Genomic DNA, 22,530 nt, shown 5'->3' on the forward strand with positions numbered 1-22,530 from the left:
GTGACTCTTTTTTAAGTGCTTTTTACTCCCATGTATTGAGTGAAAAGTTTAATATAATTCTTCTAACCACATACCAGATGAATGCAGATTGGCCAAGATCCGAAACCTGTCATGCGAGACACCTATAACATGTTTAAAGGTGGGGGTGATCCATAAAAGGTGTTGACTAAGAAATTTTTTATATGACCAAAACCATTTCTTAGTTGAGCTAGCTACTTGTGCAGTTCATAAGGTTAGAATCTAGAAAGGCATCTCATTTATGTGCGTCTCCCAATATATTCTCATGTGGTGGTGTTGGTTGTGGAGATGACGGTGGAAGTGGAGGCTTTGGAGGACGTGGTGGTAGTGGTGGTGGTGGCAGTGGCGGTGGAGGTAGTGAATGTGGTGGTGCAAGTGGTTGAGTTGGATGTGGAAGTAGAGTTGGTGTCATTTTTTAAAATGAATGATGGTAGTTTGGGAATTTAAAAAAATTCATGAATGGTTCATCTCCGCTTCTTTTGAAAGTAGTTTTGAAAAGAAACCCAGAGTTTGCTTTTAAAAGCTGCTCTCAAAAGGCCACTTCTTTTAAAATAATTGGGATATTTTATTTTTACCAAACACCTTAAACTGCTTAACTTTAAAGTGAATCAGATTTTTGGCCAAAAAAAGCAATCCCAATCAATTTTATACTATGAAATTCAACCTTCTTTGATCCACAAAATGTTAGCGGATCCCTATTTTTTGTTGTTGTATTTATGGGTTTAACCCGTATTATTTGTTATAAATAAAATTCATTTTTTTATTCTTTCCCAATGGGCTAATAGTTAGATTGTTAGAAATCATTAGAATGAGAGGTATCAGAAAGAATTTAAATTTTCATTCCCCAATATCGCTTGTATAAAGAAAATAATTGCAGAAATAACTCTAGCCCCAAAAACCTAAAACGATATAACAAAAATGTATATTTCAAGGGTATAGCCGCACGGCTATACTACGTTCGGATATTTTGAAGGTGTAGCCGAACGGCTAGACTCTTTAAATTTTAATATATTTGAATATTTTAAGAGTATAGCCGAACGGCGATACTCTTTAAATATTAACACGAAGCTTGCACTCGCAGTGACCGCCATTTCGCTTCTCTATCAAACTAAAGCTCCGATTGGTTTTCTTCAAAGCTCCGATTGTTTCGGCTGCTTCGTCCTCCAGGTTCGGCATCGTAAAAAGACCTAACCCGCCTAGGAGGCCGCCCAGCCGCCTAGCCCCCGCCTAGCCGCCTAGCGCCCGCCTAGCCGCCTAGCGCCCGCCTAGCCCCTGGCTAGCCGCCTAGCTCCCGCCTAGCCCACATCATCGGCTTGTTGCAGATTTTGACCGAGAAAATTCTGATATCGGAGACAGGGTCGAGTTCCAGAGCCGTAGAATTGGACCATATTCAGGAGGAGATTGAGGAGGTGTCTGCCGTTCCGGAAGTGAAGGAGAAGAAGAAGAGCAGAAATGCTTTGAGGAAGGGGTCGGAAGGTGAAGAGGTCCGAGCTATGCAGGTCTGCTTGCTTTTGAAATGCGAGTTTTGATTTTTCGGAGTCTATCATTCATTTCTTGTGTTTTGTTTATGATTTAGTGTTGTCTTTGAATTGTAAAATGGTACTTTTAAATTTGGCAAATTGAAAACTGAGCAGCATACAGTTTTTTAGGACTTTCAAGGGGGTATTAACTTTGTCTTTAGTATAGAAAGTTGTTAACTTTTGTTTCTTTTCTTTTCCTGTAACAGGGTTTGTGTGGTTATTTCCTTTTCTAGTGTTTGCTTCGTTTTTGGATGTAATATTTGTGATTTCGACTTGTTCTAATATAATGTTCCTGTTATTTGACAGGAAGGATCCCAAAACTAGGATTTTACTTGGGTGAGGAAGACATGGAGTTTTCCAGCTTCTCAAGCGGGACCGAACGTGCTGTCAAGACTTGGCAAGTAAGTTTCAATTATCATTAGATGTTACTATGTGCTGTCAAGACTTGGGATCTGATCGTAGATACAATAGATACTGGCTTTTCTTGGGCCCTTGTAATGCATATGACCCAGGACATAGAAGGGTTTATTTCGAATCTTCAGAAGATGGTCACTGGGAGGTGATTGATACAGAAGAGGTATTCTGCTGAATTTTTGTTATGCGATCAATATGATTGTAGTACATATTGCTTGACCTTGTATAAGTTATAATATTTACTTGCTCTTTCTTAAACCAAATGCAGGCTCTGTGTGCTTTGTTGTCAGTTTTGGATGACAGGGGTAAACGAGAGGCTCTTCTTATTGAATCCCTGGAGAAACGAATAGCGTTTCTGTGCCAAGCGATGTCAAGTAGAATGGTAAATAGTGATAGAATTGACAACTTGGCGCAATCTGATCAATCTGAGCTGGATAGTGTTAGAGAAGACACTTATTCACCAGTATCTGATGTAGACAACAACTTATCTGGAATTGCAAATGATTCTCTGCCTTCATCTGGAGTTGTGGTTCTTGAAGTTAGAAAGAAAGGAGAACAACAGAAACAGAAATGGAGCCGAATCCAAGCATTTGATTCATGGTTATGGAATTCCTTTTACCTAGAACTTAATGCTGTCAAACATGGTAAACGATCATATTTTGATACACTTACTAGATGTGAAAGTTGTCATGATTTGTATTGGAGAGATGAGAAGCACTGCAGGATTTGCCATACAACATTTGAGCTTCATTTTGATCTGGAAGAAAGGTATGCCATCCATGTAGCCACATGTAAGGAGAAAGAAGCGAGTGATACTTTTCCTAAGCATAAGGTCCTCTCATCACAGATCCAATCACTAAAAGCTGCGATGCATGCAATTGAGGTAACCCATCATTTGGATTTTAGCTTTGCATTTTCTGATATTTGTCTGTTATAGTAATGAAGATGTCCTCCAGTTAAAAAGATTTCAAGCTACACATATCTTTGATAGACTGGAGGAGAATAGGACTTCAGTTGAGGATCAACCTAGGAATGAATTAAGTGTTAATGGTTTGGATAATTTGAATGTGACTTTTGAGATTAATGCGCAATCAAATCTGATAGCTTTTATATAATAAAAAAAAAGGAAGAGAAAATCCCTGAAGTGCAATAAGATTTTAGAGGAAGGGATGCAGGATGGCGGGGAAGGGATTGATGAAAAGGCATACTGCTGTGAATGTAGCAGAATGGTTGATTAGTATCCACCTGCCCTATCTGATTTGTTCGGGCCTCTGGTAGCTGGCCATAAATAGTGGGATTATTTTAGTTGGATTTTGGGGCCTGAACCTTTTGATTGTCGGATGGTTAAAACAGGTTTTCTAGGTTATATATCGAAGACATTTCTATTCGCCCCAAACTTTTTAATGTTTTTCCGTGCTATATTGATCTCCACCTCCCTCTGCTTTGTGCAGTCAGCCATGCCAGAAGATGCTTTGTTGGGTGCTTGGAAAAAATCTGCTCATAAGCTATGGGTGAAACGACTAAGACGTACCTCATCTTTGGCTGAGCTTTTGCAGGTTTTCTATTTTCCTTTTTTCACACTATCTATTTTTTGTTTATTTTCTAGTCGGAACCATCAGTTTCTTTATTGTTTACTCGTGCAGGTTCTTGGTGATTTTGTTGGTGCCATCAACGAGGACCGATTATATGAATGCAATATAGAGCAAGGTTCTTGTAATTTTAGTGAAGAACTGATTGTGTCCTTTGCATGTATGCCCCAAACAACATCTGCAGTTGCACTCTGGTTGGTGAGATTGAATGCCTTAATTGCTCCATACTTGGAAAGAGCCCATTCTCAGAAAAGGCTGGAAATTAGTGTCAGAGGTAATGATTGAATATAATGCAGATTGGTGCTTGACAATTGAGTGACTTCTTAATTGTTTTCATAGCTTTTCAAATTTTCGCCATCTTAAAAGCTTCTTTTACTTCAGGGAAGCATGCTCCAAAGCAATAGCACCGCCTTTTTTCTGTAGATTAGCCAAATTCAATCCCACATTTTTTTGACAGATTGAGGAGCATTTATATGTCCATTGTTGCAGGCTTTGAAACCGTGGTACTTTGTATGAAGCTATGCTTCAAGTTTTCTATTTAGTTGCCATATATGGCCATTGAGTCGTTAGATGTACAGCATGAAGGAAAGTTGGACGTTTAATAGATACAAGAGTTTCATGTCACTGAAACCTGCTCCAGAGAAATATCCTCACGTTTATCCTATATTCGCTTGTGAAGAATATGGCAGCCTCTTTACTGTCTCAGTCAATGGAGGAACTCAGATTTTGTTAATGCATGCTTGTTCTAGTTTTTTAAAGCAGGAATAAAATGTTGTCAAATGTACATTGTTGTAAGGGAAAACAAAATACTTTTTTTTTTTTTTTGTTGTTAAATAGAAGATTTGAAAGTCATCTTTGTGATAATCTTTTGTAGATAGAACAATATTTATTGTAGTTGAATATCCTCGACCTCAAAGTTTGTTGCCAAAGACTTGTTGGTTTATTGAAATTTGCATTTCTTCATTGGGGTTCTCGTAGCTATTGATTGGTAAAAAAAATAGACATTCACCAAGAATGCTGGAATTATATTACACAAGAATAGCACTAGATAAATAAAACATTTAGGGTTTGGCTGTACTTTTTCTATGGCATTTTTTAAGATAATAGTTGCTGCATAATTTCACGAAAAACTCCATGCATTCCTCGAAGCCTTCTTCCGGGTTTCAGTAGCAATTCTCAGTGCCTTGAGCAACAAACTTTATATATATGCCTCAGTTTTCGTGGCCATTTTAAACTTAAAATTATCAGTTGAAGAGGAAGGAAGAAACTAAGGAAGAAACTGAGAGGGAGAGCTATAATACTGAAGTTACTTTTGTTGTACAAAGTTGTTCTGCTTTGTGACTAAGCAAGGGAAATAGTGTGATTTTATATAAGTGGAATGGAAGTTGGAAGCCATATATACAAGAAATTACTAATTTCCCTGATCCCTTAAAATACTGTAGTATAGCCGGTCGGCTATACTCTTTTTATTATTAAATAAAACCCAAGTTGGAAAAGGTTTGATGACGGTCTGGCGGGCAACCAATCCTGATGTTAGAGATTTTCCTGTTGACATTGGTTTTGCTAACTTGTGTATTGCGAAAACCAGTAACTCGAAACAGAAGATTGCAACACCAAAAATGTGATTTAGTCTGTATTGCTTGCAGATATGTGAGAAAGACTCTGCCAAGCAAAGAAAAATGTGAACTTGCTTTGGAAGGAGCAGATTCCCAAGAACACTCGGATAAGATCGCAATGCTTGTGGATGATGAAGAGCTGGAGCTAATAGAATTACAAGGAAGCCCAAATGCACTGGGGTTCTCTGATCATTTTACTACTAATGGAGATCATGCCTGTTCCCTTTGCAAAGGTTGGTTTGAGGGAAGAACAGAACAAATTTTCCACTTTAAAATGAAATTGCTGTAATATGTATGTGTCTGCATGTATAATATTTTGAGCTGTGGAAGTAGAGTTGGTGTCCTTTTTTAAAATGAATGACGGTATTTTGGGAATTTAAAAAATTCATAAAAGGTTCACCTCCGCTTCTTTTGAAAGTAGCTTTGAAAAGAAACTCAGAGTCTGCTTTTAAAAGCTGCTGTCAAAAGGCCACTTCTTTTAAAATAATTAGGCTATTTTATTTTTACCAAACACCTTAAACTGCTTAACTTTAAAGTGAATCAGGTTTTTGGCAAAAAAAAAACAATCCCAAGCAATTTTATACTATGAAATTCAACCTTCTTTGATCCACAAAATGTTGGCGGATCCCTATTTTTTGTTGTTGTATATATGGGTTTAACCGTATTATTTGTTATAAATAAAATTCATTTTTTTATTCTTTCCCAATGGGCTAATAGTTAGATTGTTAGAAATCATTAGAATGAGAGGTATCATAAAGAATTTAAATTTTCATTCCCCAATATCGCTTGTATAAATAAAAGAATTGCAGAAATAACTCTAGCCCAATGGGCTAAAGTGGTATTGTAGCCCCAAAAACCTAAAACGATATGACAAAAATATAAATATTTCAAGGGTATGGCCGCACGGCTATACTTTCTAAATACGTTCGAATATTTTAAAGGTGTAGCCGAACACGGTTAGACTCTTTAAATATTAATATATTCGAATATTTTAAGAGTATAGCCGACCGGCTATACTCTTTAAATATTAACACGAAGCTTGCACTCGCAGGATGTACCATTTCGCTTCTTTATCAAACTAAAGTCTGATTGGTTTTCTTCAAAGCCCGATTGTTTCGCAGCTTCGTCCTCCGTGTTCGCATCGTAAAGACCCAACCCGCCTAGGAGGCCGCCAGCCGCCTTAGCCTCCGCCAGCACTAGCACCCGCCTAGCCGCTTAGCGCCTCCTAGCCCCACATCACCGGCTTGTTGCAGATTTTGACCGAGAAAATTTGATATCGGAGACAGTGGTCGAGTTGCGAGACGTAGAATTGTACTATATTCAGGAGGAGATTGAGGATGTGTCCGCTGCGTTCCGGAAGTGAAGGAGAAGAAGAAGAGCAGAAATGCTTTGAGGAAGGGGTAAGGTGAAGAGGTCCGAGCTATGCAGGTTTGCTTGCTTTTGAAATGCGAGTTTTGATTTTTCATTCATTTCTTGTGTTTTGTTTTTGATTTAGTGTTGTCTTTGAATTATAAAATGGTACTTTTGAATTTGGCAAATTGAAAACTGAGCAAGCATACGCAGTTTTTAAGGACTTACAAGGGGCTATTAACTTTGTCTTTAGTATAGAAAGTTGTTAACTTTGTTTCTTTTCTTTTTCCCAGAATCTGGGTTTGTGTGGTTATTTCCTTTTCTAGTGTTTGCTTCGTTTTTGGATGTAATATTTGTGATTTCAACTTGTTCTAATATAATGTTCCTGTTATTTGACAGGAAGCATCGCAAAAACTAGGATTTTACTTGGGTGAGGAAGACATGGAGTTTTCCAGCTTCTCAAGCGGGACCGAACTTGCTGTCAAGACTTGGCAAGTAAGTTTCAATTATCATTAGATGTTACTATGTATAATGCATGAAGAGTAAAATTTCAGAATCATCAAGTTGAACAAAAATTTCACAACGCAAAATATATATGTTAGTCAACTTGTAATATCTTGTCTGACAGGCCTCCTTAGACGCCCCTCAAGATGGCACAGTGATCGCAGAACTTCTTGAACAATTATATACGGTGGCACAAATTGAGGGTCTGGATAACAAAGGGAGTACTCTGACTGCTACACAAAAGGTATAGCCTTCTGACGACATACCATTAGCCTTTATTAAGTGGAAGCCGTTGATGTTTTAAGTTTCAGTACCAATATATCATTCCTCGCTTGGAACTGAACATAATGGTTTGGTAAGTCATTACTTGCATTCCTCAAGAGGAGCCAAAAACTCATTTGATGGTTCAATTTGAAGTGAACTAAGCCTTCATTTTCTTCACCCAGATTGTAAAGAATTGTAGCAAACAGTACTAAGTACCAACCAAGAAGCTCTGTTACATTTAATTGAGAAACGGACTTGAAGCTCCGACTCTATTTTCAGAACTCGGACATCAGGTTTCTTGGTTCCAGTTCATGAGACAATCACTTAACATGCAAATAAATACGATATGACATGATAGTGACGTAATGTGCTGTGGTAACTGGTAACACACAGTAACTTATTTTGGATACTAATAAATGAAGCTGATTATATTGGTAAACTGATTTTCTTCTCCTGGTTGGCCTTGAGCTAGCAATCTGATCATGTTCGTCTAAGCTATAGCGAACTACTACATAGGCTGAAACATCGTAATTCTTTAAATGGTTGTGTGGGTTATGTTGTTTGGGAAGATACAAATGGAGCTGCAGTTACTTCTGGAACAGAAATTTCAGAGGTCCAGCAAACACTTGTGAAAGAAGGCGTTACAAAAGTAAAGGTATCTAAGCATCGTGTTTTTCTCCTTGGAGAGAACTGCTGGAAAGATTCGTCTAGACTTAGCAGGAACCATAAAAAAGTAGGTGAAAGCAAGACAATGAATACCACAACAAGGTGTCTTACTTGTCGAGGGGAGGGTCGCTTATTGTGCGCAGTACCTCCTGTCTGTCTCCCGTCTTAGTCACTATATTCAAGTTTATAAATCATTGCCATGCTACGCTAAACTTTTGCAGAAGTACTCTAAATCCACCCATACTATGAATTTGTATATTTATTTTGTTTGATCTGATTTTTAAATATAATGTTGAACACCAATGGCTTTGATGATGATATGCATTAGTTTTATTTTTGTACTTTTGCATATTTTCTTTCAACTATCCTCAGTCCCCTTGGTAGCTTATCTGTATTTCTTTGTTGGAGAATGTGATGGAACAAAGGCGAGCCAAACATTGAAGAACAGGTTAGAGGTTTCAAACACAGATATTAATATTCTCATTTTCGAGCATTATCCATCCAGGATGAAGTTTTATATATATATATATATGTATGTATGTATGTATATGTATAAATAGATATTGTCATTTCTTTATATGGTATTCTAGGAATTCTTAAAAAATTATATAAAGAAGAAATTAATCTATTTGAGCATTTTGAGCACTAATATCGCTAGAAGAAATAACTCTAGCCCAGTTGGGTAAAATGGTATTTTAGCCCACCTAGGCCGATTTTTGGAACACTGCGATTGACTCAAAGTCTGAAAAAATTTAGCTGCAAATTTGAGCTTGAGACTTTTTCTCCTTGATTTTCCTTTGTCGATAAGTCTAGTCTAGAGCATTATCCATTACATTTAGGCAATTACCAAGGTATAAGTAATGTCCCCCTTTGATTTTTTAATTTTTCAAAGTTATTACCTGTATAAAGAATTTAGCATTTCCCCATTTAATACTCATATTATACACGTACATACGTATTTGTCAATAGTACTTCCGTTTTCCGTATACGTCTTAAAGACTCGGTATAATGAAAGCAAACGTATTGTACACATACGCATGTATTTTAATGATTATTTAATTCAAAACAATTAATTACTATTTACCAAGTAATTCAAGAAATTGAGTAAAATATTTAAATATTCACTAAAGAAATAATAATTAAAACATAATCACTAATTCAAGTAATTAAAAAAGGGCTAAGGTCTTACCTAATTACATGTATTGAATTGAAGAAGTTGGCCCAAAAGCAAAAGTAAAGAAACTAATTTAAAAATTTTAAAAATTTAAAATTTTTTTTTTATAAAAAAAGAAAAGAAAAAAAAGGCGGAACAACCTTTAAATTCCTTTTCATAATTAAATAATATCTTAGCCCGATTTATTTACATTCATTAGTAATTATGTTCTAACTATTATTTCTCTAGTCAATAATTAGTATTAAATATTTTAATTAACATCATAAACGATATTACTTAATAAATAGTATTTAGTTGTTAAAATTTTTGAATTTGATAAAATTCTTAAATACTAATTATTCACCAAGTAAACAATAATTAAAACATAAGTAAGAATTAATGTAATTAAAAAAGAGAAATTCAGATTATGGTATTTATAGAGTATAGCCGGTCGGCTGTACTGTAAAAAAATTCTATTTGGAGAGTATAGTATAGCCGTGCGGCTATACTTTTTGAAATAAATAAATTAGTAAATTGGGCCGCATAGGAGGTATGCGGATCCTTTTAAATAAAAATAAACAATATAGCTGGTCGATAAGTCTAATGGGTGCCTTTTTATTTTTTTTAAACTTTTTCTCCTTGATTTTCCTTTGTCGATAAGTCTAGTCTAGAACATTATCCATTATATTTAGGCCATTACCGAGGTATAGGTATTGTCCCCCTTTGATTTTTTAATTTTTCAAAGTTATTACCCGTAAAATGAATTTAGAATTTCCCCATTTAATACTCATATTATACACGTACGTACGTATTTGTCAATAGTACTTCCGTTTTCCGTATACATCTTAAAGATTCGGTATAATGAAAGCAAACGTATTGTACACGTACGCACATATTTTAATGATTATTTAATTCTAATTACTATTTACCAAGTAATTTATGAAATTGAGTAAAATATTTAAATATTCACTAAAGAAATAATAATTAAAACATAATCACTAATTAAAGTAATTAAAAAAGGGTTAAGGTATTACCTAATTACATGTATTGAATTGATGAAGTTGGCTCAAAAGCAAAAGTAAAGAAACAAATTCAAAAATTTAAAAAAATTTAAACAAAAAAAAAATTTTTAAAAAGGGCGGAACAACCTTTCCCGACGAAATTTTGTCGGCACAAGTGCAAAAACCTTTCCCGATGAAATTTCGTCGGGGGAAACCTAATCGGGCAAATTTTGCCGGCATAGACCTTTGCCAACGAAATTTCGTTGGGAGAGGCATAAAAAAAAAAATCATTTTCATAATTAAATAGTATCTTAGCCTGATTTATTTACATTCATTAGTAATTATGTTCTAACTATTATTTCTCTAGTGAATAATTAGTATTAAATATTTTAATTAACATCATAAATGATATTACTTAATAAATAGTATTTAGTTGTTAAAATTTTTGAATTTGATAAAATTCTTAAATACTAATTGTCATATCCCGGGATCGGCTCCGCCGTAGCACGATATTGTCCGCTTTGGGCCCCTTCTTTGCCCTCACAGTTTTGTTTCCGGGAGCTCACGAGCAACTTCCCATTGGGTCATCCATCCTGGGATTGCTCTAGCCCCAACTCGCTTAACTTCAAAGTTCTCATGACTTCGAAGCCAGTGAACTCCCAAAAGGCCTCGTGCTAGATGGAGGCGGGCATATACATATAAGGTACATCACCCCCTCTCCGCTGGTCGATGTGGGATGTTACACCACCCCCCTTAGGGACTCGACGTCCTCGTCGGCACACTCGCACCACACGGTACAATGGCTCGATATCAAATTGTCACATCCTAGGATCGGCTCCGCCGTAGCACGATATTGTCCGCTTATATATATATATCATATAATATAATCCAACACCTAGTTGTACCGGGGAAACAATCCAACCGGGGGATTTGTAAGATTTTGGATGGTGGGTTTGTAAAGTTTTCTTCATGGATTTCGGACTTGGTATCCAGTATTGTTTTGTTTTGATATATATATATATATATATATATATATGCTTGATTACGATGGTTTTCGGATGCATTTGGATTTATGGCTTGATTTTCTAAACAGTGGGGGTTATATTATGTTGGTTTACACTGAACTGAACGTTATTTTTGTCCACTCACAATTTTCTGCTTTGCGCCTCCAACCAGTTGACGAGCCTCGTAGTGAGCCGGATCGTGCCAAATCTTGAGCCTTCGTGGGAACTCTTTCATCATTTCATTCCTGTGAACTTTGTTCTTGTTGTAACTGAAATTCTTAGACATGCTCTGTTTTAGCCCACCTAGGCCGATTTTTGGAACACTGCGATTGACTGAAAGTCGAAAAAATTTTGCTGCAAATTTGAGCTTGAGACTTTTTCTCCTTGATTTTCCTTTGTCGATAAGTCTAGTCTAGAGCATTATCCATTACATTTAGGCAATTACCAAGGTATAAGTATTGTGCCCCTTTGATTTTTTAATTTTTCAAAGTTATTACCTGTATAAAGAATTGAGCATTTCCCAATTTAATACTCATATTATACACGTATATACGTATTTGTCAATAGTACTTTCATTTTCCGTATACGTCTTAAAGACTCGGTATAATGAAAGCAAACGTATTGTACACGTACGCATGTATTTTAATGATTATTTAATTCAAAACAATTAATTACTATTTACCAAGTAATTCAAGAAATTGAGTAAAATATTTAAATATTCACTAAAGAAATAATAATTAAAACATAATCACTAATTAAAGTAATTAAAAAAGGGCTAAGGTACTACCTAATTACATGTATTGAATTGAAGAAGTTGGCCCAAAAGCAAAAGCAAAGAAACTAATTTAAAAATTTTTAAAAATTAAAAAAAATTTCATAAAAAAACAAAAAAAAAAGAAGAAAAAAAGGGCGGAACAACCTTTACCGATTTAAATTTTGTCGGGTAAACCTATCCAAAGAAAGTTTGCCGGCATAGAACTTTGCCGACAAAATTTCTTTGGGAGATGTTTTTATAAAAAAAAAAAAATTCTTTTCATAATTAAATAATATCTTAGCCTGATTTATTTACATTCATTAGTAATTATGTTCTAACTATTATTTCTCTAGTCAATAATTAGTATTAAATATTTTAATTAACATCATTAACGATATTACTTAATAAATAGTATTTAGTTGTTAAAATTTTTGAATTTGATAAAATTCTTAAATACTAATTATTCACCAAGTAAACAATAATTAAAACATAAGTAAGAATTAATGTAATTAAAAAAGAGAAATTCAGATTATGGTATTTATGGAGTATAGCCGGGTGGCTGTACTTTAAAAAATTCTGGTTGGAGTATAGTATAGCCGTGCGGCTATACTCTTTGAAATAAATAAACAAATAAATTGGGCCGCATAGGAGCTATGCGGGTCCTTTTAAATAAAAATAAACAATATAGCTGGTCGATAAGTCTAATGGGTGCCTTTTTCTTTTTTTAAACTTTTTCTCCTTGATTTTCCTTTGTCGATAAGTGTAGTCTAGAACATTATCCATTACATTTAGGCCATTACCAAGGTATAGGTATTGTCCCCCTTTGATTTTTTAATTTTTCAAAGTTATTACCCGTAAAATGAATTTAGCATTTCCCCATTTAATACTCATATTATACACGTACGTACGTATTTGTCAATAGTACTTCCGCTTTTTATACGCCTTAAAGACTCGGTATAATGAAAGCAAACGTATTGTACACGTACGCACGTATTTTAATGATTATTTAATTCAAAACAACTAATTACTATTTACCAAGTAATTTACGAAATTGAGTAAAATATTTAAATATTCACTAAAGAAATAATAATTAAAACATAATCACTAATTAATGGAATTAAAAAAGGGTTAAGGTATTACCTAATTACATGTATTGAATTGAAGAAGTTGGCCCAAATGCAAAAGTAAAGAAACAAATTCAAAAATTTGAAATATTTTTTTAAAAATTAAAGAAAAAAAGGGCGGAACAACCTTTCCCGACGAAATTTTGTCAGACAAGTGCACATTTAACCTCTCCCGATGAAATTTCGGGGAAACCTAATCGGCAAATTTTGCCGGCATAGACCTTTGCCGCGAAATTTCGTTGGGAGAGGCATAAAAAAAAAAAAATTCATTTTCATAATTAAATAATATCATAGCCTGATTTATTTACATTCATTAGTAATTATGTTCTAACTATTATTTCTCTAGTGAATAACTAGTATTAAATATTTTAATTAACATCATAAATGATATTACTTAATAAATAGTATTTAGTTGTTAAAATTTTTGAATTTGATAAAATTCTTAAATACTAATTATTCACCAAGTAAACAATAATTAAAACATAAGTAAGAATTAATGTAATTAAAAAATAGAAATTCAGATTATGGGATTTGTAGAATATAGCTGGGCGGCTGTACTTTTAAAAATGTTCTATTTAGAGAGTATAATATAGTCGCGCGGCGATACTCTTTGAAATAAATAAATTGGGCCGCATAGGAGCTATCCTTTTAAATAAAAATAAACAATATAGCCGATCTCCTATACTCTTTAAATATCTAATGGGTTCCTTTTTATTTTTTTAAACTTTTTCTCCTTGATTTTCCTTTGTCGATAAGTCTAGTCTAGAGCATTATCCATTACGTTTAGGCCATTACCAAGGTATATGTATTGTCCCCCTTTGAATTTTTAATTTTTCAGAGTTATTACCCGTATAAAGAATTTAGCATTTCCCCATTTAATAATCATATTATACACGTATGTACGTATTTGTCAATAGTACTTCCGTTTTCCGTATATGTCTTAAAGACTCGGTATAATGAAAGCAAACGTATTGTACACGTATAAAAGGATTGTGACTTCATTAGCTAAAAATGTTTTAGGATAAGGATCGACTTCTAGTTCATTGAGATCCCTTTCACTGTAAAAACTAGGTTTTTGAGGTTGAGGCAATGACCTTTAACCACTGAACATTACAACTGCAACTAGCATGCTTGGCCTATCTGCCGGGTTACGCTGCACACCTAAAAGACCTACATGATGAAGATAAAGGAGTCCCCGAGCAATTCCATTAATAATGTCAAATCTCTTGGGCCAATATAGCATCATGCTTTTTCTTGCTATTTCTAGTGTTGTGATTTATATCTTTCCACTTGTAGGATGAAAGTGAAGTTTTCTTCAAGATCAAAAGAAGAACATGTGCACAAAAACTGGTTGATGCTTTGTGTACCACAATTCCCTGGATCTTGAATCATTACTAATTTTGTTTGAGAACGACCACATTCACAAGCAAAAGACTGCTGAGGAGATAAGACTTCATGAAAACCACTGTATATAATGTTACTTATAAAAATAATTTTATTGTTGCATAATTGATTTGTTACCTTATTATAGATGATGGTCCTAAACTTATATATTTATTTTTCCCATGATTCTGGAAGTGTGCTAGTGGGGAATGTTTGGAATGATTCCTTAGATTCCTTAGATCCGAGTATAGAAGAAATGAAGTTTCGATTTGGTGAGCATAAGAAGACGCATCCGAAACATACGTTGGTGTCGGCTGAAACTGCAGGATCTATTGCAGACGCAGGAGCTTGTCTCGTCCGCTACTACCCCTCTGATGATCGATGTTGGGTATTTTAGAATTTGCTTTATTACATTATCATTATATAGGCTCGCCCCAGTTCGCTATCCGGAAACTTACAACATTGAAGTCAAAACAATCAGACTCACCTACATCCGAATCTAGCAGCTAGGAATCACGAACTGAGAAAGAAGCATGATCGGTTGAGCTCGAAGAACAAGAAACGAAAGCACGCTTTGCAACAATCACAAAAGGGGATTCTGGTATTTCTAAGGATGACCACATACCAACCACTCCTTTTTGGAATGGAAAGAAGAACGGATGGTCGTAGATCACTGATGTCGAATTCCAAGAAAAAAAATCATATGAAAGAATTGTCAGATTATGGGTTCCAGGAGTAGGCGATTTTGAATGGAGAATGAATGAAATAGAATTGTCTGGCAGAATCATATGACAGAGAAAGTGCACACCCTCCCACTTGTCGGGGTTACCGGGCTAGCTAACCTAACTATGAATTTATATCAATTCAGGATAGACAGAGGTCTAGGATAGTACGTTGTAGAAGTGAGACCGGGGTATAGTAACGAAGCTAGATCGAAATGAACGACTCAATTCATCTAGCCAATTCTATGAAATAATATCTTATTTACTAGGATCGGTTGCTACTAGTCCGGGTTACCTCAAAGATAGAGCCATTAGGGGAGAAAAAACAACCTAGTTAGTGCACTAATTCAAACCCAGCTCCACACCTCACTATGTTGAGGGTTTAAGTTGCCTAAGCAACAAGAGGGAGATGGGAATCGAACCTCCATCCGAGAGCAAAAAGACGTCTTCCATTTGATGCTGCACACATGAAGTAACAGGGAGATGGTTATATAGAGAGAGGGGAAGGAGATGGTGGTTGGTATATCATTACCATTCCATTCAACAATAGCATATGGTTAATACACAACCTGAAAGACATGTATATGTTGCCATATTTATAGTGTTCGATAATTTCCATGAATAATTGTTAGTTAATCGGGGTTCTAGTTTATAATTGTTACCTTTTATTTGGGTCTTCAACAAATGAGTTTAATCGGCATTTCCTACATGGGTGGAATAAATTCCCCTCACTAGCATCCGAGCAGTTTTATGCCATCCTCATTATTTAGGACGTCTACTGCTTCACATGTTAAGTATTGCAATAATGCATGATTAGTACTTCAACCTCTCTCTCTCTCTTCGTTGAAACCGACCTGCAACGAACCATTTGCTTAGTCATGAACCGACTGTGGTCGGTAGATGAGAGTGGCCGGTCGATGTTGGTCCCATAATTTCCTTCATCAACTTAATTGGTTTCAATTTGGTAGGCAGTTCCAACCACTTGGTCCGGTTAATCAAACCGTGCTTAGTCCTAATCAGCCTCCAAAACCAATGCACTGCATTGAAATGTGCAAAGTCCTTTTGAATCTACAAAGCATGCACTGTATTGGAATGCGAGATGTCGTTTGGAACATCCAGAGCATGCATTGCATTGGAATGCGGAAAGTTCTTGTTGAATGAACAATTTTCCAATGCTCCATCAATTAATTCTCTTGTTGGTTCTTATTATAAATGATTACCATATGCATTCAGCCTTGCATTCTTCAACTTAAGGTGATTGTTTTCCCAGGTTTCTGTTTATTATTTAGTTATCTTTTTGTCTCAGTGCTCGATGTTTTTTTTTTTTTTTTTAAATTCCTTGTCATACTCTTGTAGATGGAAAACGGAAGATGGCAAGATTTATACAAACACATTGCAAACACACGAACCTAGAGTTGATTGGCAAGTGGAAAAACTTGGAGGTGTTATCATTGGGTTCATGCTTAAATTTGGTGAAAATACTTGCAATTATACAAACACATTGCAAGAATTTTTATGGTTTAGATTTGTCCAAAGGCTCTGTTCATGGATGTGGGGCATTGTCAATTGTGAAGTTGGGGTACTTAAATTTGAAGGGTGCAAAAGTTAATTTGGATGGGCTTGTCACGTTGCTGCACTGATGCAAAGATATGGTGATGTTGGACGACAGAGATTGGTCTGGTTTCAATGACAACGACGATGAAATGTCAAAGCACATGCATCTCATATTAGTAAATTTATGTGCGAGGGTTTTGAATTTTATGAATTTCTTTGTGGTATGGACAATTTGGTTCTTCTTGTTGATGGAGACTCATTTCATCTGCATGTAGAGGAGAAGTCGGATGAAATGTTGAATGATTTGCATGATGCGTTCAATGATTTGGGCAATGAGGAATGAAGAACTATTTGATTGTACAAAGTGATATCTCATCTTTTTTATATTTACAACACCATTGAGCAATTATGTGTGCTGAGTGTGGTGTGGTGTTCATCTTGTGTTTTTGGACATTGTTACTCCAATGAGGGCTTGTTATAAGTTCCAGTCGTGATTTTATTATAAGATGTTTGCTTAATTTGGAAAATGGTCATTCAAAATTCCTTCGCTACATTTTCTGTAATATCACATGTGCTCGCGATTGTTCTTTAGCCTTGCCTATGCCTCAATTTCTATCCTAACCTTCCTTTCCCACCAAAGGTTTTCCTAGCTAAATTTCTTCGAGGTTTAGGAAAAATTTCTTGGAGAAAAAAGAATGTTGGTTGCACAAGTTTAACAACAGGCACAACCAGTAGACAAATGAAATAATGTGTTCTATGTAAGGCCCAGTTTGGAATTGCTGTGACTTTTAAAAAAAGTTGTTTTTTGCTGTGATTTGAAAATATTTAGCTGTAAAGTAAAGCAGTTCCATGTTTGGTAAACAATATTTTTAAAGTGTTGTTAGTACAAAAAGCAGTGTTAAAACCGTTTGGTAAATTTTAAAATAAAATTGTTGTAACTGTGAATAATGATTGAAATAGACATGATGTTGAAAGTGTTATATACTAATCATGTGGCGGTTGTGGTGTTGATGCAGTGAAGGTGGTGGTGGTGATGAAGGTGGTTGTTGTAGTGGTGGTGGGGATGGCAGTTGTGGAGGTGGTGGTGGTGGCAGCGGCAGCAGTGACAGATGGTGGTGGTGGTGGTGTTGGTTGTTGAGATGGTGGAGGATGTGGAGGTTTTGGAGGAGGAGGTGGTTGTGGTGGTGGTGGTGGTGGAGGTGGAGGTGGAGGAGGTGGTGATGAAGGTGGAGCTGGTGGTTGTGGTAGTGGTGGTGGTGGTGGGGTGGCAGCATGGTGGTGGTGGTGGTGGTGGCGCTGGTTGCAGAGATGGTGGATGTGGAGGTTTTGGAGGAGGTGGTGGTGGTGGTGGTGGGGGTGGAGGTGTTAGTGGTGGTAATGGCAGCATGGTGGTGGTGGTGGTGGTGGATGTTGAGGTTTTGGAGGAGGTGGTGGTAGTGGTGGCGATGGTGGAGGTGGAGGTGGAAGAGGTGGTGGTGGAGGTGGTGGAGGAGATGGTGGTTGTTGTGGTGGTGGCGGTGGTGGTTGTGGAGGCAGTGAATGTGGTGGTGCAAGTGGTGGAGTTGGATGTGGAAGTGGAGGTGGTGTCATTGTTTAAAATAAATTATGTTATTTTGGGAATTTAAAGAATTCATTAAAGGTTCATCTCTGCTTTTTTTAAAAGCAACTTTGAAAAGCAACCCAAAGTCTGCTTTTAAAAGCTTGTCAAAAGGATACTGCTTTTAAAATAATTGGGATATTTTATTTTTACCAAACACCTTAAACTGCTTAACTTTAAAGTGAAGCAAGTCTTTGGCGGAAGAAAACAAATTCCTATACGAGGCCTAAGAATGAGATACTAATTCTCATGTAACGCATGTTGTTTGAATTCTCATTGAGAATAGTTCGTAAATCAACGTCATATGATTTATGTTACCTTCAATTTATTTCAAAACAGAGCTGCAAACTTCTCTTCATTGTCTCGTTAGACTGTTTTGTACCCAATTTTTCATCTGCATAGAATACATTGCGGACTGATATATCTCATAGCAAAAGATAAGGGTTGTCAAGTGCAATGAGAAAAAAGGCTGTAATTGGGTTTAGTTCATAATTACTATGGATACATTTTAAAAAGTAAATTCCTATACAAGCAATTTTATACTATGAAATTCAACATTCTTTGATCCACAAAATGTTGGCGAATCTCTATTTTTTGTTGTTGTATTTATGGTTTTAACCCATATTATTTGTTATAAATAAAATCCATTTTTTTTTAAATTCTTGCACAATAGACTAATAGTTGGAAATCATTAGAATGAGAGGTATTGGAAATAATTTAAATTTTAATTCCCCAATATCGCTTGTATAAATAAAATAATTGAAGAAATAAATCTGGCCCAATGGGCTAAAGTGCTATTTTAGCCCTAGACCTTAAAACGATAGGACAAAAATGTATATTTTAAGGGTAAATGAATATTTTAAAAGTATAGCCGAACGGCTAGAGTCTTTAAATATTCGAATATTTTAATAGTATAGCCGCACGGCTATACGCTGTAAATATTATCACGAAGCTTGAACTTGCAATCACAGCCATTTCGCTTTTCTATCAAACTCAAAGCTTCGATTGGTTTTCTTAGGTTTCGACTGTTTCGTCCTCCAGATTCGGCATCGTAAAATGACCCAACCGACCTAGGAGGCCCGCCACCGCTAGCCGCTTAGCCTCCGCTAGCGCCCGCCTAGCACCGCTAGCCCCTGCCTTGCCGCCTAGCCCCACATCGCGGCTTGTTGCAGATTTTGACCGAGAAAATTCTGATAAGCGGAGACAGGGCCTAGTTCCAAAGCCATAGAATTGAACCATATATATTCAGGAGGAGATTGATGAGGTGTTTGCCGTTTCGGAAGTGAAGGAGCAGAAGAAGAGCAGAAATGCTTTGAGGAAGGGGTCGGAAGGTGAAGAGGTCCGAGCAACGCAGGTCTGCTTGCTTTTGCTTTTGAAAGGCGAGTTTTGATTTTTCGGAGTCTATCATTCATTTCTTGTGTTTTGTTTGATGGTGTATATCATGCTCATCTACCAGTTCATTTATATATTAAATTGACTCATTTGAATTGTTAATTCCCAGACAATTCTGCAGAAAGCATCTGGAGCACGGAAAATTTTTGTACAAGAAATGCAGAAAGTGGGAAAGTTGGATACCCAAGTGAACGGACAAAGCATCCAGCCTGTCTCCAGCAGTGCTCAAATAACAAAAATGACGGCAGTTCAAGATCACACTAAGGTGTCAAGAAAAGTGTTTTGTTGTCATTATTAAGAAAAGTGTCTTCTTAGTTACAGGTGAATAAGTAAGATAGACTTGTTTATGAACCTTATTAATTGCTTTTGTCTTTATAGCTTCTTATCAGACTTATATGTTGTGTACTCCTACCATGTTATCTGGATTCAATGGCTTTATCTTCTTATTTGCTTTAAACTTTTATTTATTTCTTTGGCATCTGTGTCTTTTAGTCTCTTGAACTAGTCTTTATTATGATAATTTTGTAGAGAAATAACACAACTAGGAAGCAAGAGGTGAAGGCGTCGGTACAAGAGCTTGCTTCTCGAGCCGCTTCCGAGTCAAGGTCAGTAGGAAAAGATCACACCACCAAATTCGCATATCAATTTGAGGTTTCTTGGTGAGGATTATCCGCGATAACGCTCGCTGACTAGCCTGTTGAAGGTCTGCAAAAGTATTCATGTGGTTTACTGTAAAAAATATAGTCTGCCAAAATGCAAGATTCATATGTTCGTTGTTATCCCAAAGTAAGTGACCATGAATGTGTTCTTTTTGCATGGTGGTCATTCGTATGGTTGACCACCGCAAAGATTCTACTAGTCTCGTCTATTGTCCTCTTTGGATGGTTGCCAGAGTATTACCAGTAATTGCATTGTCCGTCTGCCTATCCGCTTCGCATGCTAGGGGCCATCCAAGAAGTTCCCCATTTGTTGTGTCCCTTTTGAACAATTTCAAATGTCCATAAAGGATTGTGAATGCAGTTGGTATTTGTTTAAGAAATCATCACTCATTCTGACTTTCCATTTATGCTGTTACTTTGTTTCATGTTATTTTTTGTGTTATTTCTATACAAGTTATATCTCCAAGTGCATTGCCGCAGATATTCAAAAATGCTTTGACTGTTCCCATACTTCTTGACATTATCAAGTGTGTGGCAACCTTTTTCGTGAAAGTAATGTTTATGTCTGATATGTATGTTTTCTTGTTGAGCTTGATAAAATGCTTATGGCCCCACCTTTGATTTATTTCTTTGTCAGTGAAGAAATGGATTTGGCTGTCAATTATTTGGACAACTTAACCAGGGTTCCAAGATTTGACACACTCATCATGTTTCTTTCATCCTCAGACAACGCTGGTATGCATGCATCTGTTTTAAATTCCTTGAGATTTTCAAAAGCTTACGGTTGAATTCCTGGATTTCAAATGTTTTTTTTAAAGTAGAGTATACCTATATCAATGTGGTATATCAGTCTCAGCGATCGTAATGCTTGCACTGTGTCTTGATTGAATCGTTCCATATTTTCTGATTTGTTAGTCATCCTGCCCATTTTTATAGGGTTTATGATTCATATTTTCCATTAGTTTCATATCCTATACTAACCCAATAACCTTGCAAACAGATCTTGTTAAGATATGGGATGAAGTGTTGGACAATGAGGCAACTCAGATTGAGTATGCCGAGAAGCTTGATAACCTGCATACAAAGTATTGCCCCAAGCGATGACAAAGCTCAACAAGTTTCTACTTTACCCTCTTCCGCCTCTTGTACTGTAAATTCAAGTTGTAAAATTTTGAAATGCTCCAATGACCCCTTTGCATACTGAGTTGTTTCAAGTCACAATCAATCAATGTTATGTGGGGGTCTTCCACATTTTGCGCTATGCTTTTCACATGGAGATCATGTGTCATTTACAATCACCCGACTCTTTCATGTTAACCCTACTATATTATGCATAAAAAATAAAAACCCTACTTTATAATACAGAAAATAACCCTACATGCAAGTAGATGCATTGTAATCTTAGAGATCAGAGATCATTTTTTGTGAACTCACCTAAATAATGCAAAAACAGAACTAGAATACTGATTGGCTAGGCATGTATTATGTGATGCACGTGAAAGATTTCTCTTCGAAGCAAAAACGGTTGGAGATAGGAGGTTGAACAGAGTTTGTATGGCCAAGTAACTAGCAAAAAGTAAAGACTTCTCTTCTGGGATTGATGAGCAACTAGCTAAGGAGGCAATAAAAGCCGATAGACCATTGATCTTGCGTTAATAGTCATGTATATGTTTTGCGATGTACAGTTTAAGTGCAGAATGGTCTTCGATAATTTTCTGTTTCTTTTAAGTTGCGTTAAGACCAAGAATTTCCTCACACTTAAGTGATTGTTCTTAATGCACAGCTTGTTGCTGCATTTTCAAAAGGCCGGTAGAGTGATTACTTCTACGCTTCTTTATATCTTGGGCTTTATTATGAAAGTCAGGTTTCTTAACGCCTAGCTTGTTGCTGCATTTTCCAAACGCCTAGGCGGTCTAAAACACTTGAATGGCGTTTGCCATGAGTCAAAACACTTGAAAAGTACCCCCGATTTCGGAGTTGGCCAAAGTGAGTTGGGGCTCCAAGTTTCAACATATCCAAAGCATATATTGAAAAGAGAGAAATTTCACAGTAAATCAATCTGAGAGTTCAATTTTATCTTCTTCTTTTTTTCGTGAGAATGTTTGCCTTTGATATATATCGGTCTCTAGAGTGCTACTAAATAATGTTACCGCACACATTATTTTTTGTAGAGAATTGCCATGCTGGGTTGGAGTGGTCTTGGTAATTGCTTCACTTTTCAAACAACACTTTACATGAAGAAAACT

General features: G+C 36.1%; 1 protein-coding gene and 2 pseudogenes across 1 annotated transcript; all 3 read left to right on the forward strand.

Moving 5' to 3' along the window:
* The first annotated feature begins 306 nt into the window (after nucleotides 1–306).
* On the forward strand, nucleotides 307–17,774 carry LOC148917964 (protein disulfide isomerase pTAC5, chloroplastic-like; annotated as a pseudogene).
* LOC148917965 (homeobox-DDT domain protein RLT3-like) lies at nucleotides 1,615–4,274 on the forward strand. The gene is made up of 7 exons (XM_089049796.1): nucleotides 1,615–1,632; nucleotides 1,863–1,939; nucleotides 2,010–2,115; nucleotides 2,221–2,835; nucleotides 3,404–3,508; nucleotides 3,596–3,815; nucleotides 4,031–4,274. The coding sequence occupies exons 1-7, from the start codon at nucleotides 1,615–1,617 to the stop codon at nucleotides 4,081–4,083; spliced, it is 1,194 nt and encodes a 397-aa protein (XP_088905922.1). The 3' UTR covers nucleotides 4,084–4,274.
* Nucleotides 17,775–17,908: 134 nt separating the features above from the next.
* On the forward strand, nucleotides 17,909–21,388 carry LOC148917966 (uncharacterized; annotated as a pseudogene).
* The last annotated feature ends 1,142 nt before the right edge of the window (nucleotides 21,389–22,530 follow it).

Source organism: Prunus mume, linkage group LG4, assembly GCF_029339155.1.
Source record: "Prunus mume cultivar Tortuosa linkage group LG4, ASM2933915v1, whole genome shotgun sequence".
In the NCBI taxonomy this organism is placed as follows: Eukaryota; Viridiplantae; Streptophyta; class Magnoliopsida; order Rosales; family Rosaceae; genus Prunus; species Prunus mume.

Bases quoted from the DNA above. Each gene is read 5' to 3' on its own strand.
- LOC148917965 (XM_089049796.1), top strand. The intron at 3,509-3,595 runs GTTTTCTATTTT...TTACTCGTGCAG, and splicing joins CTTTGGCTGAGCTTTTGCAG to GTTCTTGGTGATTTTGTTGG. The intron at 3,816-4,030 runs GTAATGATTGAA...CCATTGTTGCAG, and splicing joins GCTGGAAATTAGTGTCAGAG to GCTTTGAAACCGTGGTACTT.